Source organism: Schistocerca cancellata, chromosome 1, assembly GCF_023864275.1.
Source record: "Schistocerca cancellata isolate TAMUIC-IGC-003103 chromosome 1, iqSchCanc2.1, whole genome shotgun sequence".
NCBI classification, from domain to species: Eukaryota; Metazoa; Arthropoda; class Insecta; order Orthoptera; family Acrididae; genus Schistocerca; species Schistocerca cancellata.
The window spans coordinates 215,854,498-215,875,269 of NC_064626.1; the positions used below are offsets into that span (position 1 = coordinate 215,854,498).

At 44.7% G+C, this 20,772-nt stretch overlaps 1 protein-coding gene across 3 annotated transcripts in view; it reads left to right on the plus strand.

The window, feature by feature from the left end:
* Nucleotides 1–20,772, plus strand: part of LOC126169222 (titin homolog) — a 220,317-nt gene that overhangs the window by 144,962 nt on the left and 54,583 nt on the right. For all 3 annotated transcript variants that reach the window (XM_049920623.1, XM_049920624.1, XM_049920625.1), the window contains exon 7: nt 16,857–17,031. In XM_049920623.1, coding sequence (XP_049776580.1) covers nt 16,857–17,031 — 175 coding nt within the window. The remainder of the gene's footprint in view (nt 1–16,856; nt 17,032–20,772) is intronic.

Consider the following 20,772-nt stretch of genomic DNA (forward strand, 5'->3'; position numbering starts at 1 on the left):
TGGTGTCAAGCGAAAAGTCATTGGAAGGAATGGTGGAGGTGTTTTGTGTTTTCCAATCAAAGCTGGTTCTGCCTCGGTGCTAGTGATAGCCATGTGTTGGTTAGAAGGAGACCAGCTGAAGACCTGAAAATAACTTGTCTGCGTGCTAGACACACTGGACGAATACCTGGAGTTATAGTCTGGGGAGTACTTTCGTATAAGAGCAGGAGCACTCTCGTGGTTATCCCGAGCCTCCTGATTACGAATTTGTACGTAAATCTGGTGATTCAATGCGTTATGCTGTCATTCATGAACAGAATTCCAGGAGGTGTTTTCCAACGGGATAACGCTCGCCCACGTACTGCTATCGAAACCCAACATGCTGTACAGAGTGTCGACATGTTGCATTGGCATGCTCGATGGAACACGTACAGGACATCATCGGACAACTCTAGCGTCATCCACAAACAGCATTAACCGTCCCTGTATCCACTGACCTACACTACTGGCCATTAAAATTGCTACACCAAGAAGAAATGCAGATGATAAACGTGCATTCATTGGACAGATATATTATGTTAGAACTGACATGTGATTACATTTTCACGCAATTTGGGTACATAGATCCTGAGAAATCAGTACCCAGTACAACCACCTCTGGCCGTAATAACGGCCTTGATACGCCTGGGCATTGAGTCAAACAGAGCTTGGATGGCGTGTACAGGCACAGCTGCCCATGAAACTTCGACACGATACCACAGTTCATTAAGAGTACTAACTGGTGTGTTGTGACGAGCCAGTTGTTCGGCCACCATTGACCAGACGTTTTCAATTGGTGAGAGATCTGGAGAAAGTGCTGGCCAGGGCAGCAGTCGAACATTTGCTGTATCCAGAAAGGCCCGTACAGGACATGCAACATGCGGTCGTGCATTATCTTGCTGAAATGTAGAGTTTCACAGGGATCGAATGAAGGGTAGAGCCACGGGTCGTAACACATCTGAAATGTAACGTCCACTGTTCAAAGTGACGTCAATGCGAACAAGAGGTGATCGAGACGCGTATCCAATCGCCCCTCGTACCATCACGCCGGGTGATACGCCAGTATAGCGATGACGAAAACACGCTTCCAACGTGCGTTCACCGCGACGTCGCCAAACACAGATGCGACCATCATGATGCTGTAAACAGAACCTGGATTCATCCGAAAAAATGACGTTTTGCCATCCGTGCAGCCATTTTCGTCGTTGAGTACACCATCGCAGGCGCTCCTGCCTGTGATGCAGCGTCAAGGGTAACCGCAGCTATGGTCTCCGAGCTGATAGTCCATGCTGCTGCAAACGTCGTCGAACTGTTCGTGCCGATGGTTGTTGTCTTGCAAACGTCCCCATCTGTTGACTCAGGGATCGAGACGTGGCTGCACGATCCGTTACAGCCATACGGATAAGATGCCTGTCATCTCGACTTCTAGTGATACGGGGCCGTTGGGATCCAGCACGGCGTTCCGTATTACCCTCCTGCACCTACCGATTCCATATTCTGCTAACAGTCATTGGATCTCGACCAACGCAAGCAGTAATGTCGCGATACGATGAACCGCAATAGCGATACGCTACAATCCGAGCTTTATGAAAGTCGTAAAAGTGATGGTACGCATTTGTCCTCCTTACACGAGGCATCAAAACAACGTTTCACCAGGCAACGCTGGTCAACCGCTGTTTGTGTGTGAGAAATCGGTTGGAAACTTTCCTCATGTCAGCACGTTGTAGGTGTCGCCACCGGCGGCAACTCTGTGTGAATGCTCTGAAAAGCTAATCATTTGCATATCACAGCATCTTCTTCCTGTCGGTTAAATTTCGCGTCTGTAGCACGTCACCTTCAGGGTGTAGCAATTTTAATGGCTAGTGGTGTAATACAACAGGCATGAAACTCCATCCCACAAACTGACATCCGCCACCTGTACAACACAATGCATGCACGTTTGCATTCTGGCGGCCGCACCGGTTATCATCTGCAATGGCTTATCTCGCGCTTATACACTCCTGGAAATTGAAATAAGAACACCGTGAATTCATTGTCCCAGGAAGGGGAAACTTTATCGACACATTCCTGGGGTCAGATACATCACATGATCACACTGACAGAACCACAGGCACATAGACACAGGCAACAGAGCATGCACAATGTCGGCACTAGTACAGTGTATATCCACCTTTCGCAGCAATGCAGGCTGCTATTCTCCCATGGAGACGATCGTAGAGATGCTGGATGTAGTCCTGTGGAACGGCTTGCCAGGCCATTTCCACCTGGCGCCTCAGTTGGACCAGCGTTCGTGCTGGACGTGCAGACCGCGTGAGACGACGCTTCATCCAGTCCCAAACATGCTCAATGGGGGACAGATCCGGAGATCTTGCTGGCCAGGGTAGTTGACTTACACCTTCTAGAGCACGTTGGGTGGCACGGGATACATGCGGACGTGCATTGTCCTGTTGGAACAGCAAGTTCCCTTGCCTACATCTACATCTACATTTATACTCCGCAAGCCACCCAACGGTGTGTGGCGGAGGGCACTTTACGTGCCACTGTCATTACCTCCCTTTCCTGTTCCGGTCGCGTATGGTTCTCGTGAAGAACGACTGTCGGAAAGCCTCTGTGCGCGCTCGAATCTCTCTAATTTTACATTCGTGATCTCCTCGGGAGGTATAACTAGGGGTAACCAATATATTCGATATCTCATCCAGAAACGCACCCTCTCGAAACCTGGACAGCAAGCTACACCGCGATGCAGAGCGCCTCTCTTGCAGAGTCTGCCACTTGAGCTTGCTAAACATCTCCGTAACGCTATCACGCTTACCAAATAACCCTGTGACGAAACGCGCCCCTCTTCTTTGGATCTTCTCTATCTCCTCTGTCAACCCGACCTGGCACGGATCCCACACTGATGAGCAATACTCAAGTATAGGTCGAACGAGTGTTTTGTAAGCCACCTCCTTTGTTGATGGACTACATTCTGTAAGAACTCTCCCAATGAATCTCAACCTGGCACCCGCCTTACCAACAGTTAATTTCATATGATCACTCCACTTCAAATCGTTCCGTACGCATACTCCCAGATATTTTACAGAAGTAACTGCTACCAGTGTTTGTTTCGCTATCATATAATCATACAATAAAGGATCCTTCTTTCTATGTATTCGCAATACATTACATTTGTCTATGTTAAGGGTCAGTTGCCACTCCCTGCACCATGTGCCTATCCGCTGCAGATCTTCCTGCATGGTAGAACGATGGGTTCGATGACGGTTTGGATGTACCGTGCACTATTCAGTGTCCCCTCGACGATCACCAGTGGTGTACGGCCAGTGTAGGAGATCGCTCCCCACACCATGATGCCGGGTGTTGGCCCTGTGTGCCTCGGTCGTATGCAGTCCTGATTGTGGCGCTCACCTGCACGGCGCCAAACACGCATACGACCATCATTGGCACCAAGGCAGAAGCGACTCTCATCGCTGAAGAAGACACGTCTCCATTCGTCCCTCCATTCACGCCTGTCGCGACACCACTGGAGGCGGGCTGCACGATGTTGGGGCGTGAACGGAAGACGGCCTAACGGTGTGCGGGACCGTAGCCCAGCTTCATGGAGACGGTTGCGAATGGTCCTCGCAGATACCCCAGGAGCAACAGTGTCCCTAATTTGCTGGGAAGTGGCGGTGCGGTCCCCTACGGCACTGCGTAGGATCCTACGGTCTTGGCGTGCATATGAGCGTCGCTGCGGTCCGGTCCCAGGTCGACGGGCAGGTGCACCTTCCGCCGACCACTGGCGACAACATCGATGTACTGTGGAGACCTCACGCCCCACGTGTTGAGCAATTCGGCGGTACGTCCACCCGGCCTCCCGCATGCCCACTATACGCCCTCGCTCAAAGTCCGTCAACTGCACATACGGTTCACGTCCACGCTGTCGCGGCATGCTACCAGTGTTAAAGACTGCGATGGAGCTCCGTATGCCACGGCAAACTGGCTGACACTGACGGCGGCGGTGCACAAATGCTTCGCAGCTAGCGCCATTCGACGGCCAACACCGCGGTTCCTGGTGTGTCCGCTGTGCCGTGCGTGTGATCATTGCTTGTACAGCCCTCTCGCAGTGTCCGGAGCAAGTATGGTGGGTCTGACACACCGGTGTCAATGTGTTCTTTTTTCCATTTCCAGGAGTGTATTAACTTGTGATCTTGCAATGTTAATCACTTACACGTGTTACCTAGACAAATGTATTTCATTACCCTGTATCAATTAATGTTTGGTATTACGTTTTTCTTCCTATCTGTGAAGTTTAAGGAAAACCAGATACAAGGCTGAGATTCATTGAAAGAATCTTAACCCTTTGTTTCCTGACATAAGAAAAAATATACTTTTTAACATTTTCTTTGCAGAATTTATGCTATTGTGGCCTCAAATGACGGTAGGATTTTTTGTAAAATTTTATTTTATTTTTCACAACTTTTTTCTCTCCTGGTACTCACAAGTACCGTCAGACTCCATGGACAGAATCACAACATGCGCAGAAAAATGCTCCAATTTTTATAAGTTGTTCTTTATTCCACATAAATATTAAATATTCTAACATTAGAAAATTAATTAACAGAAATATTATATTTCTGAATTTTTTTTAAATTTCACATAGATTTAATCTAGAGCAACTTCACAATACATAGTAACTTAGCTACACATTTTTGACAGTATATACATATCACATATTTAGTGATACCTCATGAAATTGTAGGAAACAGTTCTTTTTATCATTGCAGCACAAATACACTTTACATGTACTACATTGTGAATGTGGTCACGACTGAATTTTATGTTTCGCACACATTTCGCATCTTACTCTTTTACAACTGAACACTACAAAATGGTTTCCTCTGTTGCCAAGACGTACATCCTTCGGAACAGGAAAGTTATCCTTCCTTCTCTTTGGGAGAGTTATTTCATCTTTACGAGAGTTTCTCTTTTTGAGATTTGGCACTTGCTGTTCATTCATTAGCCCTAGTGCCACAGCACGCCTGAATTCCACCAGTGGCAGTGCCCCATGTAGATCACTGAAAATGACGTAAGCATTGACAAAAGCAATTTCTATTGCTCTCCAAAAGAGACGGTGCCACCATTTCTTTGATCGCTTGTCAAGACCATAAGTTGAACGTAATCTGTCTGCATGATCCACATCACCCATGTTTCTATTGTAATCACATACAATAACTGGACATGGTATAGTCATACTAGTTCCATCTTTCTGTTTTCTTGTCACTACGCTCTGTTCAGTGCCATGGACGTTTGACGCAAAATACACTACTTTATTTTCCTTCCATTGAAATACTGTTAGGTCTAAAGATGACTCTCTGTGATTTGATTTAGCCATTTTTCTTTAGGTAAATTGCCTGGCAAACCTTTCCTGTTTGTTCTAATTGTTCCACAAGCAAATGTATTTACCGATTTCTATGTGAGAAAAAGTAGACAGAACAACTAGTGAGAGGTAACGCATTCTTGCTACAATAAAGTGTTCACACAACCTGACGGTACTAATAAGTCCGCCTTATATTTTCCACTTTATCTCATTCACATGTAACGTAATGCTTCAAACTATTATAAAAAAACAAAGAAGATAAGTACGTGCAATGGAAAACTCAACGGAAGTTTCAATAAATTGCGCACAAATTCAGGCAACACCATGGAAACAAGCACAAACAATATTCTGTTTTCACAGCAGCGCGCGAAAAACAATTTCAATCTCTGACCGCCAGAGAGGTCTATGTATTGCACAATAACATCTATGAAACAGTAGAGCAGAGTTACTGTTACGTACCGACAGGCCCTCAGATCACGAAACAGCACCACGAGAAAATAATGAGAGTCAAAACTTACTGGTACTTTTAAGTACCGTCAGGCAACAAAGGGTTAAGTAAGTGTAATTCATCCACGAAAGAAGGTGTTTACAAACCACTAGTTCGAACGATTGTCAGTGTTGCTGGTGACTCTAGGACCATTAGCAAGCAGAAGTCATAGAAGAGATAGAGGGAATTTAATGAGGAGCGACATATATCGCCAAGCATGTTTTCACTAAGCGCGATAGCACTGCAGGGGTGCGCATGAAACTCCAGCAACAGATATTACAAGACAGGTTTACTGTTAAAATTCGGAGAGCATACATTCGAAGCATTGTCAGGCAACTGACTACTGCCTGCCAGGTACTTGATCTCTTATAGAGGCTTGCTCATAATCCTGATGCGTTGTGAGTGAATGAAACAGGAAAAGAGTGAAATGACAGTGTTATCAGTGGTATTTTCCACCAAACATCGTAATGTGCTTATGGAGTGTATTTGTACCACCTGAAAAAAAATTCCTTTCGGAGCACAAAAAAGGCGAATATGCTTCTCTTTAAAAGACTCTGCAGAAAAATTGGGCACCTATCCAGCCTTTCTTAATAGTGAAGTCTTCATACTCAGCATCCCCCTCTGACTGCCTCCTGCCTCCTGCTATCTCCTTTTTCTCCCATTGGCATACTCTCCTGCCTGTCTCTCCCACTGTCGCTGTCTCATCCCTTTCTTTCGATCAACCTTACCACGCTCTGCCTCGCTGTCACATTCACTATCTCGCTGTCTACCTGCCATTATCTCGACCCCATTCTTTTTATCTCCCAATGCCACTGTCTCTTTTTCTCGCTTACAGTTTCCTGTCTTTCTTTTCTGATAGCACTGTCTCCTCTCCACGCATCTCCATGGGGACGATTTTCTCGGGATTTTGACCCATAGGCCAGGCAACTGTAACATCTGGTTATAGGAGATGGGGACAAGGGGGCAAATGTTTTCGTGTTTCCGCTCATCTCTCTTTTCATTTCTCCTGTCTTCTATCTCTTTTGCTCCCACTACTACTATCTTCATCCCTTTCTCTTCTATTGCCACTGTCGCTCACTGACCATCAGTATCTACTCTCTCATTGGCTTCCACTGTTGTTGTCTTCATTCATCTTTCTCCCTCTTTCATTTCCACTTCATTCCCCCCACCGTCACTGTCTCCTCTCTCATTCTCTCCCACTGGCAGCATATCGTCTTTCTTCCACCGCCACTGCCTCCCTGCTACTCTCTTTCACTACAAAAAAAAAAAAAAAAAAAAAAAAGACGCGAATATATTCCATACGATAATATTTGGCGAGAAAGGCGGAATGAACATTGAGGCAACAGATTCCTCACTTTTCTGTCAGAGTGTTTTAAAGAGGAGCATATTCGCATTTCTTTTCTCCGACACGAGCATTTTTCAGCGGGTTCATATCTTTTCCTTGTTACAGCAGAGTGTGCTGCTTATATAAAACGAATTCTTTAGGTCAGTAAGGCTTTGAAAGTTTATTTATATACCTTTACACATTAACATACACATATAAACAACAAAAAACGACGCATAATATAAGATTGACACAAAATCGTTTCCCTTTCAGTGAAAATTCACTTTGCACTACTTTAGGTAAAAATGCACAACATTTTTAGACTCCTACAAAGAATTTCGTATGACAGTTTGCGTGGGGTGCTTACGCCACCAGCTGTCACCATCGAATACTTCCTAGGTCAAGACAGCCTATATCGGCGTGAAGTGCCTATTACACACAGATAGCGCATCGTAAAGCTTTATTGGTAAAAAAAAAATAGCGACTAAAATATTAGTTTGATGTTCTCAGAACTCTTGTGATGACTTCAAAACCCCTGCCTTGTGTTCACTACGTCAGTTAAAACTACATTTACACCTCAGACCGGATATTACTTGCATATTTTACGTGCATAAGTTCGGTAATTTTGAACCTTCGGATCTAGGTAACGGATAATGATATTCAAAACGTTTCAAAGTTGCCAGAGAACGTTATCTTAAGGATATATGGTAAAATTTCGACGATTTGTCTTGAACAGAAATTATAGAGGCGGCAGACCCCATAATTAAAACTAAAGGTACCCAAAACTCATGGTCTTTCAGGGTTTTCTCAGGAACCACCTATGAACAAAGGGTGCTTGTATAGGCTCTAGACCACATCTAATGCAAAACAGCCAACCGGTTTTCTCAATTTTCCTGGGCTGGAGGATGTGCGTAATGTTAAAATTTTGCCACTGTACTGTTGGACAGCTACTGTACCCCGTTCTTCCAGCAGGTATATAAATGATCACTAGGGGAATTGCTGTCCGAAACACTTGACCTCTTATCTCTGTAATCAACACAACCCGAGGTATGAGCGTCTGAAAAATGGCGGTTTCGCGTGCGGCATTTTGTAACTTACTAGTACCATGCCCTGTGTAGATATGTAGCTTTATGGTTATTCGTAGCCCTAGAGAGGCTAATTACTGAAGATAACACGTGGTAAATAAATTAAGCAAGCCGATAAAGTACAAAATGGGGACACGGTGGAATACGTAGGTAAGCAAAGTAGTACATGCCTAGTTTGAGGTGTGGCGCATGGAAAAACAGTTTTAGGGGAAGACAAAGATGATTATATACGAACAGACAAAAATTTGTATCATCTTTTATTCGCAAGTCACCTTATGGTTTGTTGCGGAGGGTACTTCGCGTTCCCTTGAAATTTCCCCATTTTCACATTCCACTCGCGAAGAATGATTGTTAGGAAGCCTTCCTGTAAGCTCAGATCTCCCTGATTTTATCGGTGTGGCCATTTCGCGAAATATACGTAGGTGAAAACGACACACAATTAACTATCAAAAACAAGGAAAGAATAACGACGCCCCACGATGCATTACCCGAATGAGACGAAAATCGGTAGATGTGATGTACATGTACAAACAAAGAAATGATTGCAGTATCAGAAAAATTGGAGAATTAATTGAAGAGAATGAGCTTCACAAATTGAGCAATTCAATAATGCGTTGTTCTACCCCTGGCCGTTATGCAAGCAGCTACTCGACTTGACACTGACTGGCAGTGTTGTTGGATGTCCCCTTGAGGGACATAGAGCCAAATTCTGTCAAATTAGCGTGTTAGATCGTCAGTATCCTGAGCTGGTGGGAAGGCCCTGTCCATAATGCTCCAAACGTTCTCAGTTGGGGAGAGGTCCAGCGACCTTGGAGTCCTAGACAGGGTTTGGCAGCCACGAAGACAAACACTAAAAACTCTCGCCGTGTGCGAGCGGGCTATATCGTGCTGAAATGCAAGCCTACGACTGCTTTCAACGAAGAGAAAAAAAAGAGGCGTAGAATATCGTCGACGTGCCGTTATGCTGAAAGGCTGCAGCGGCTGACAACCGAAGGGGTCCTGCTATGAAATGGAATGTCACTCGAGACCATCACTCCAGCCTGTGTGGCGTGCGACAGTCAGACTGATATCCCACCGCTGTCCGCGGCGGCTCCAGACCCATCTTCAGCCTGGAGTCTCATTGACTGGAGTTTAGTTGTATCCAGTGACGAGTCCCACTTCGAAGTGAGCCCAGATGATCAGCGAAGACGTGTCCTAAGACACCCAAGACAACAGTGGAATGGCAACCTGACTGCCGCCCGTAAAACGAACCGACGACCAAGGAGTGACGTTCGGGGCTGCAATTTCATACCATAGCAGGACCCGTCAGGTGGTCATCCGCAGCACCCATACGGCTCAGCGATTCGTCGGCGATATTCTACACCCCATTTTGTGTCCTTTCATGCCAAGCAACCCTGGGCTTACATTTTAGCAAGATAATTCCCGCTCACACATGGCGTAAGGTTCTGTTGCTTGTCTTCCTACTCGCCAAACACTACCTTGCGCAACATGGTCGCCGGATCTCTCCCCAACAGAGAACGTTTGAATTACTATGGGCAGGCCCGTCCGACAATCTCGGGATCTTGAAGACCTAAGGCGCCAATGTGACAGAATTTGGAACGATATCCTCCAGGGAGACGTCCAACAACTACGTCAGTCTACGCCAGGCCGAATAACTGCTTGCATAAAGGCTAGAGATGAACAAACGTTATTGACTTTCTGAATTGTGACACTCTTTCTGTAGAACAAATGATCAAACTCTTTTTTAATTGTATCATTTGTTTGTCTGTTCAGGGTGTTCAAAAAGTCTCTCCGCAGTGCCGTATGATTGTAAGCCGCGCGTGCCGTATGATTGTTCGCCTGCCTCCTGGGTTACTTCCCTTCAAGTGGACTCCTCCAACATTCCACTGTTTCGTTTATCTCAGCCAGCGTCAGTAGTATCGTTGGTGTGGTTGTCGATAAGTGTTGACGTGAACGTTAAAGCTTAGTTCCTTTTTTCGTTTGCTTCGTTTTTGTCACTGGTAAAATGCTAGCAATTGAAGAACATGTGTTTTTAGTCGAACAAGTATACGAAGCTGGATGTAAGTACACAGCTTCACTTCGTCAAAAATTAATTCAGTTTTTACCGGAGACAACACTCTCGCATCGCGATACTGTGCGAGATTTGATTAACAAATTTCGAAGTACGGGTTCAGTGACAGATGCACCGAGAAGTGGTCGTCCTAGCGTTTTGTCTGAGGAAAAACTACTCGATATTTCCGATAAAAAGTCCACGAGTCCGAAGAAGTCAGTAAGGAAACTCGCCCAGGAAATCAATATTAGTGTCGGAACGGTCCACACAGCTGTAACTTTTCCCATACAAAGTAACAGTCGTGCAAGAACTGAAAAATACTGACCGCGGCAAGAGACTGCATTATTGTCAATGGTTCAGAAATTTCGTTCAACAAAATGGAAGGGATATTCTTAATGAAACGTTTATCACTGGTGAGGCGTGGTTTCATTTATCCGGGTACATGAACTCGCAAAATTCTCGTATGTGGAGTACTGCAAATACATTGTGTGTTCAAAGAGGTTCAAATGGTTCAAATGGCTCTGAGCACTATGGGACTTAACTTCTGAGGTCATCAGTCCCCTAGAACTTAGAACTACTTAAACCTAACTAACCTAAGGACATCACACACATCCATGCCCGAGGCAGGATTCGAACCTGCGACCGTAGCGGTCTTGCGGTTCCAGACTGCAGCGCCTTTAACCGCACGGCCACTTCGGCCGGCTGTTCAAAGAGGAACCACTTCATTCTGCGAAAATAGGAGTTTGGATTGCAGTTTCTAGACGTCGGATTTTGGGTCCCATATTTTTCAACGAAACAATAAACGCACAGCGATACTGCAGTGATATTCTGTAACCATTTATAGGAGAACTTGTGTTAAGTGAAATACTGAACGGTTATTTTCAACAAGATTGTGCAACCGCGCATACAGCTCGCGTTTCACTGCTTGCTGATGTTTTTGGTGATGGCATAATTTCACAGCGACTTTGGCCTCCACGACCTCCTGATCTAACACCATCTGACTTTTTCTTCTGAGGTGCAGCGAAAGCAACTGGCTATAAAACTAAACTAAAACTCCTCCCGAACAGGCCATGAAGGCCCAACGGTACCGACCGGCCGGCGTGTCATCCTCAGCCCACAGGCGTCACTGGATGCGGTTAAGGAGGGGCATGTGGTCAGCACACCGCTCTCCCGGCCGTATGTCAGTCCGAGACCGGAGCCGCTACTTCTCAGTCAAGTAGCTCCTCAGTTCGCCTCACAAGGGCTGAGTGCACCCAGCTTGCCAACAGCGCTCGGCACACCGGATGGTCACCCATCCAAGTGCTAGCCCAGCCCGAGAGCGCCTAACTTCGGTGATCTGACGGGAACCGGTGTTGGCAACTGTCTATAAAAGCCATCTAAAATCCATCGATTAAGGGGGTCCGGAAAGGCTCAAAATCATGAAAAGTTCAATTTTTACTTTTTTGCGTTTTCTGAATCTGCAGACTATTTCCTTTTAATAGATCTATAATTTATTCAATTCCGAAGACTACAACTATTTTTAAATTTTCTTTGAAATGTGTTCTACATGGGCGTGACCCACTGCGGCGCTGTGCGATATGTTAATTACCTTCGTGACGGTGATTCTAAAAGTTTCAAATATGTTCAAGGACTGAAGCCCTATGGTGATGATGTTGTAGTGCAGAAATTTGAGTGTATTGGACACGTACAGAAGCGAATGGGAACAAGACTTCGGCGACTGAAAGCTTCGTACAAAAAACAAAAACTCAGTGATGGTAAAGGGTTGAATGGGAAGGGAAATTTAACTGACAGTGTAATTGACAAAATACAGAACTATTATGGAATGGCTATTAGGCAAAATACACAAAGTGTCGACGAAATGAAGAAGGCTGTTTGGGCTCTTTTTTTTCATACTTCTTCAACCTATGAAAATCCCCAACATAGCTTGTGTCCCAAAGAAGAAGAGAGTTGGTGTAAATATAACAAAGGATTGCTAACTGGTGAAGTGTACACTCATAAACATAGTCTGCCTCATGCAATAATGGAGGTGATAAAACCTATTTTCAGGGACTTAGCAGCACCTGAACTGTTGAAAAAGTGTATTCACGGAAAAACTCAAAACCCCAATGAAAGTGTAAATAGTGTTATATGGTCGAGAATCCCCAAGACTGTATTTGTTGGAATAGAAACACTTCACTTTGGTGTGTATGATGCTGTTGCGACTTTCAATGATGGCAACATTGTAAGGTGCAAGGTATTTAGAAATATGGGAATGAAGATAGGTTCTAACATGGTACGAGCGATGCTTGCTTTAGACAAGGAACGCCTTCGGGCTGCATACAGGGCTGTAAAGAGTCTAGAAATACAAGCAAGAGTAAACAGGAGGAGGAACAAGAGGAAGCTGGAGGAGGAGTTTGCAGAGGATGAAGATAATCCATCCTATGGACCTGGAATGCACTAAAAAGTTAATCCAATCTTTGTCGCTCGATTCCCAAAACTTTTATTTTCTCATACTAATTACATGTTTTCTAAGGATCTTCCAAACATATTTGTTTCAAACTCTCAGTAAATGTTACACAGTACCTTCTGCATAATTTAACACAGCCTTTTTCCAAAAAACTGTATATTTTTGAATATATAAATAAAAAATTGCAAAAATACGTTGTGAATTTTCATTACAATTGAAAAAAAATCATCTTTAATAACTGAACTAAAATTTTGTAAAATGCCTGTGTTAAGTTGTAGCCCATATTCCAATAAATAATCTGTAAAAAGTTCAACTTCCTACCTCAAATACTTTGTGAGGAAAGATATAATTTATAAGAGTTATTTTAACATTGCAAGTATAGGGCGTTCCGGAGTCCCTTAATTGATAACTGCAATATCGAGTTTCACTGCTTCTGTTACAGAAGAAATGTTACAGCTTGCGTTTGGAAACATGATTAGACTAATTGAATTGTGTATTCAACAACGGGGGGGGCACTTTCATCATTTAATGTGAAAATTTGTAAGTAAAAATGAATATTCAATAAATTAATAATTTGTAACTCAGTGAGTTTCATTTCACTGCGGCGTACGGCACGCGCGGCTAACAATCATAGGGCACTGCGGAGAGACTTAATGAACACCCCGTACATGTATATCACATCTATCAATTTCCGTTCCATTCGGACAATTACTTGTGGGGTGTGTTTTCTTTGCCTTAGAGCGCATGTTAATTTGTTATTCTAACAATGTTTGGTCTCGGAATTTTAACAGTAAACCACATCGTGATGCGGGACCCCCTCTTGTAGCGTCTGCTATTGGAGTCAGGTGAGCATCTCGGGTATCAACCAAACCTGTGACGACACGTACTGCTTTGCTCTGGATATTCTCTGTTTCCCCAATCAACTCTATCTAGAACGAACCCCAGATTGACGAGCAGTACTCTAGTATTGCTTCGTTGAGGATTTTGTAAGCTACCCTCTGCAAGGCTCAAGTACTCTACCTGAGGATTTTCACAAAAAATCTCAGTCCACCTGCCTTTCCAATGATTATCCTTACCTGTTTTATCCCCTTTAAATGGCTCCATACACACAGTAACACATACTCATCAGATGTGACTACTCCCACTGATTGTTCAGCAATTGTGTAATCATACAATAATTCCGCTTATTAATGGGCGGTACGTCAATTTGCTCATTTTGAGAGCCAATCCTTTCACCAACTGTCGATCCTCTACAGTTCGTCCTGAATTTCGTTAAAATTTTGAAGCATGTAACTGCACCACCTGTGTTCGAGCATCGGTTCTCTTAGTGTGGCTGTAGCAGATGATCATAACTGATAACAGTAGCACACGGTATGAAGACTGAAGAGCAGCATGAACTCAGTTTGTAGAAGTATGAAGATAACAAAGTCCAGCAAAGAACGTGAAAGTCGCCTAAAGGGCATACATAATAAAACAAATTGAGAAAGTCATTAACACGTTGGTCCACCTCTGGCCCTTACGCAAGCAGTTATTCGACTTGGCGTTGATTGATGGACTTTTGGATCTCCTGAGGGATATAGTACCAAATTCTGTCCAGTTGGTGCGCTAGATGTCGACGTTATTGTACACCACGTTTCGTTGCGCCGCATATCAAGCCATCCTTGTCTTTCACTTCAGCACTGTATTGCCCGTTGGCACATGGCGAGAGTTTCTACTGCTCGTCTGCGTGCTTGCCAAACCGATAAATGGCCAGAAAGGTCACCGGCCGTCTCCCCAAATGAGAAACATAATGAACAGAGGCCTCTTAACAGATCGGGGTTTTGACGTTCTAATGCGCCAGCTGGACAGAATTTGTCACGATCTCAGTCAGAAAGACATCCAACAACTGTGTCAATGAATGCCAAGCCCAGTAACTGCTTGCATAAGGATCAGAGGTGGACCAACGTATTACTGACTTGCTCAGCTTGTGAAGATCTTTCTCTTCAAGAAATCATTCAATTTTCCTGAAACTGAAATCATTGTTTGTCTGTACATGTACATCATATCTACGGATTTTCTTCTCATTCGGGTAATTCTTTTGTGGTGTGTCGTTTTTCTATATTGGAGCATACAAGGTGTGATTCAGAAGTTTCAAAACTGATTCATTTCTGAGTAGGGAAGCGCGCGCGGACCTGTTCCGCCGGGTGGGGGAAGTAGTGGGGGGTCTCAGGGAACGAAATGACACTGCGGCAATTGCCTCCAGAACCCTGGAGAGTGCGCATCACTTGCAGCGTGAGTGCATGTCATTGACCTCGGTCGAAAAGTGGGAGAGGTGGAAATGGTGCGGCACTTAGAGCAGCGTTATGTGATTAAGTTTCACGTGCGACTGAACAAAACCGCCACGGAAACTCTCGGTATGATTGAAGAGGCCTTTAAGGAAGAAGCCATGTCTCGTGCAATGGGTTTCATGTGGCACACACGTTTCAAAGGTGGCCGCGGGAATGTTTACGACCGCTATGGTAGGCCATCATCAAACCGAACGGATTAAAATATGGAGAGAGTATTGGAACTTTTAAACAACGACCGTCGTCTTAGTGTGAGTGCTCCGCTGCTTGAGGGATCGAGTTCGTTGCATCCGCCCAGCGTTCAAGGGCGATTTGATTTCCACCATGACAACGCGCCCGCTCACACATCGCGCTCCGCCACCGAAGTTTTGGTCAAGTTCAACGTGACAACACTACCGCAGCCACTCTACAGCCCCGACTTGGCTCCAAGTGACTTTTTCCTCTTCCCCTTGTGGTGGTACTTGAATTACGTAACCATTGCGGCACCTCACCTCAACCTCTCGATACAAGCTATATTCTACTGTGTTTCTGTAAAATAGTTAACATATTTCTGTGACAACATTCAGATTTGATTTCATTAATGTAGAGGTACTTCGATACATCGATATGTATATATTGCAATGATATTATTCTTATGTGTATTCTTTCTTTTGTCACTATGATCTTTGACGTACTTGTAACTCTGATTTTTGAGCGCGTAAGCGGTTATTAGAGAGTCAAGCTTTGGTCGTCATGTTAAAAAGACGCAAATTGTAGTCAGTTTATGAAATGTGAACTTTAACAGTGAGGAAGATATTTTCAAGTATGTTTTGTATTGTGAAGTGATGTTTTGGAACGATTTACGTGATATTGCAACAAAAGTAATAAAAAAAGAAGTGTAACTTAAATTCGGAGTGCTGATTACTTTTTTACATCACCATTCTCCTAACTTGCAAAAGTTTAATCTTCAAGAATGGTTTATGAAACACATCTACAAAACTTTTGAATATCGCAGAATAACACCTAGGCCCCTTTGCATCCGATCTTGGAATCATCACTACCTAGATTTTCGACGATTGAGCCATGAGTTCACAACGAGACCAGCGTGGGAAACACGAAAATATGAGTGCCTAGTTTACCCATTATTTCAAGAAATGACTTTATTAACCGTGCTCTAATGACACCTGCCACGTAATATAACTCTGTTGTTGCCCAAAATGCAATGTTTAGCAGCGTGAGCAACGCTACAATCATAATTAATTTGGACCTTTGTTGTGGTAGGGTTGTTAGACCCTGAATCAAGACAGGCGTAAAAGGGAAGCAATTCGACTCCATCGACGCCATCCAGCAGGTTTCGACGAGAGCCCTTGAGAGCATGACGCCCGAGGCCTTCCAGAAGGGCTTCGAACAATGGAACACGCGCTGGCATCGCTGTGTTGATGCTGAAGGGTCATATTTTGAAGAACTTTGGTCCGCTATACTTAAATGTCCAATACATTTCTAGTTCTGTTTTAAGTCTTGAAACTTTTGAATCACACCCTGTACTTCGTGCACCTTATGATAGGCAGCCCAATCTACATCATCTACACCCTGGGAAAATGATGTACGTTGTGCTGCCTGTCTGAACGTGGTGAAATATTTTCCTTGGCAGTCTTATTTTACCCACCGTTTATTAGTGACCGGGCAGTGATTGAGGGAGTTGCGTTAGCAGGTTGGAACAAACAAAGCGTCGTTGTAATGTAGGTTACACAGATTGCGGAGCGAGACTGAAGCGCAGCCGTTTGCAGGGTGCTGATAGCCGAGGACGACTACGACGGGTCCCGTAAGAAGCCGGGCGCCCACCTGTCGCTGAGCCCCGTGCTGCTGTCGCAGCTCAGCAACGCCACGGACGCCCGGGAGCTGGAGGACGCCATCGACGACTGGACCAAAGCGCTGCCGCCTGGAGCCACGCCCGTCTGGAGGGTGAGTGCGCGCATCAGCACCCTCACACGGTGGGCACGCCACGCCACGACTGGCCACGTTTCCTTTCTGAAATGGATTTACAGTGTCTGAAGATGTTCAGATGTTTGATATTCAGTGCCAAGTAAAAGCCTCTGCTAGCCTTTTCTACGCATTGCGATGTTCAGCTGTAATCATCCACATTGCTCCTATGTGTTTTGTAATATCTCTGCCACTGTGGCCGAGCGGTTCTAGGCGCTTCAGTCCGGAACCACGCGGCTGCTACGGTCGCAGGTTCGAATCCTGCCTCGGACATGGATGTGTGTGATGTTCTTACTTAGGTTTACGTAGTTCTACGTTCTAGGGGACTGGTGACCTCAGATGTTAAGTCCCATAGTGCTTAGAGCCATTTGAACCATTTTGAACCATCTGCTCACATTCCATGAGGTCGTCTCGCCCATGTTCATTTACCTCTTACTATTGCAGCTTGGGAAAAAAAAAAATTGTCAATGGACTGAGTGACTGATTATTTTGTAAAAATTTTTTGTTTATTTATAGATGCAATCACTTTCTTATGACACAGTCATAACCGGTTTCGACCATACAATGACCTGTGTCGGCCACGGTGGCCGACCGGTTCTAGGCGCTTCAGTCCGGAACCGCGCGACTGCTACGTTCGCAGGTTCGAATCCTGCCTCGGGCATGGATGTGAGTGATGTCCTTAGGTTAGTTAGGGGGACTGATGACCTCAGATATTAAGTCCCATAGTGCTCAGAGCCATTTGAACCATTTTTTGGACCTCTTACAATATAGCAGAACACTTCACTAGTGTATCTACAATCCGTTTGTCTGCTACATGTCTTTTTCGTCAAAAAGTTTCGGCTATATTTAAAGCTGTTGTGTATTTCCATTTCAACTTCTTAATCGTCATAATTACACTATTTTAACTGCAACTCCATGTAGGCGACCTCCAGCAATCGTCAAACTGACACAAAGCATACAACATTTTTAGATATGCAAATGATTGTAGGAATGCTGCGTTTTCAACTCGCCTGAAAGTGCATAGATGGCAGTACCGTTACAGACAGCTGCAATAGCCGCAGTCACATTCTTATGACACAGTCATAACCGGTTTCGTCCATACAATGACCATCTTCAGATTCTAAAGGAGGCATACACTGAACACAGGTCATTGTATGGCCGAAACCGGTTATGACTGTGTCATAAGAAAGCGATTGCATCTATAAATAAACAAAAAAATTTTGCAAAATAATCAGTCACTCAGTCCATTGACAAAAACTTTTTTTTTTTTTTTTTTTTCCCAAGTTGCAATAGCGGCAGCTCAACAAACTTCGCTACAGTCTGGTTCGTCGTGTGCTACAAACCGTTTCGTGACAGATTTATTAAGTGTATCTAATAAGTCTGAGGCAACGGCCTTGTCGTAGCGGTAGCACCGGTCCTCGTCAGAATGCCGAAGTTAAGCGGTGCCGGGCCGGGCTGGCACTTGGATGGGTGACCGTTCTATCCGCCGAGCGCTGTCTTCAAGTGGGGTGCACTCAGCCCTTATGAGGCAAACTGAGGAGCTACTTGATTGAGAAGTAGCGGCTCCGGTCTCGTAAACTAACATACGGCCGGGAGAGCGGTGTGCTAACCACATGCCCCTCCATATCCGCATCCAGTGACGCCTGTGGGCTGAGGGTGACACGGCGGCCGGTCGGTCCCATCGGGCATTCATGGCCTGTTCGGGTGAAGTCCAGTTGTTATAATTATGAGGTACACACTACAGAACGGAATGTGTATCAACCTTTTCCACCCATAATGCCACGAAGAAAAAATCAGTGATGCAGATTCTTGCAGTGCAAATTGGCTTCTATAAAAAATTGCACCTTAAATAACGGATTACACCTACTGTCGTCTCTTACTTTATTAACGAACCGACGAAAGAATCAATTCTAAAATATCCACGGCAGGATGAACAGTATTTTTAATTATGTTTTATTGTAGTCACAACAGCTAGATAATTAAAATAATATTTCCATTACAGAACGGAATATGCTCTGAACTACTTTCTAACGCACAGACAGCTTGGCAAGAAAGTCATTGTTCCAGGAAAATTACGAAATAAATTTACATTCCATTCAAATACCTTTTTACTCAGATGTTTCAGTCTCACTGCCTTCAGAACTGGATGTGGGTGTCAGATTGACCATTACCGAATCCAGTGTTCCGTATTCAACAACTTCTTTCCATTAATCTTCTTCTCTCAGTTTTTCAATGTGATGTACACAAGCTTCCGAGACAGCTACGGTGATTTTGTCTGTTGCTTCACGGATCAGTCTTTCAGTATCGGCTACCTGATAATTGGTATTTTTGTCTCTCGCACAGATCTTCAACTGTGCCCATACAAGTTCTGTTGGATTATACGAGGGTTGGAACTTAAATAGTGGCAACTGTTTACTCACAACCGATACAAAAGAATTACATGTATAAAATATTCTCGGTATTCTTGCCGCGTCAGTTCTAGATAAAATCTCGAGCTTTCGACGATTACCTCCATCGTCATCGTCAGGAGCTGACTGTCTCTACTGCTGCTATGGTAGCCTCTATATAGCCCGAAGACGGCTTCTGATTGGTCGGATTCTGATTGGTCGGCGATTACGTGCTGCTGTCTCAGTCGGTGTCACTGTGTGCGCCGGTGGCGCCACCGCTTCCGTTTAAACGTAAACCTTGGAAGGAACGTCTCTGCTGCTTCTCTGCATCAAGCGCTCGTTTCCACGCACAGCTCAGATGGTATCCGCTATCGCGGTTAAAGTTCTTTTGGCTCATTCTTATTTCAACAGCCTCCTTAATAACAGAATCCCAGTACGTGGAGGCATGGGACAGAATTTTAGTTTCATCGAACAATATTTTGTGTTTGTTCGTGAGGCTGTGCTCCGCAATTGCCGATTTCTCAAGCTCTCTATTTTTAATGTGGCGTTGGTGTTCTGCACAGCGGTCGGAAACGGTACGAATAGTCTGACCTATATAATTGCTTCCACACTCACAGGGTATATTATGAACACCGGGGACCCTGAGGTCGAGATTGTCCTTAACAGGGCGCATCATCTCCTTAATTTTCTTAGGAGGACGAAAAATCGGTCTAATACCACGTCTACGCAGGACTCTTCCTATTTTGCTGGAAATTGCGCCACAAAAAGGAAGAACCGCAATCGGTGTTTCATCCTGTGAGGTTGCAGCATTATCACGTTTCCTTCTTTTGGAGAACGCTGCCTTTATATCGCGAGCACTATAGCCGTTCTTACGGAACACGTTCTTTAGGTGATTAATCTCGAACCTTAAGTGGTCCTCGTCAGAAACAGTTTTGGCTCTATATACCAACGTGTTCAAAACGGCTCTCTTCTGAGCAGGGTGATGGAAACTCTGTGCGTTCAGGTATAAATCGGTATGCGTCGGCTTACGGTATACAGAGTGGCCAAGGCTACCATAGCAGCAGTAGAGACAGTCAGCTCCTGACGATGACGATGGAGGTAATCGTCGAAAGCTCGAGATTTTATCTAGAACTGACGCGGCAAGAATACCGAGAATATTTTATACATAAGTGCCGCCGCGAAAAACTTCGTTTTCAAAAGAGTTACATGTTTGAACGTGTTACTGTCATTCAGAGTAGTCACCAGCGTTGTGAAGAACCTGTTGCTAGCGATGTGGAAGGCGTAGTATACCGTTAGCATAGCCTATTCTGTTGATGGAGCGCATGGAGCTGTCTAC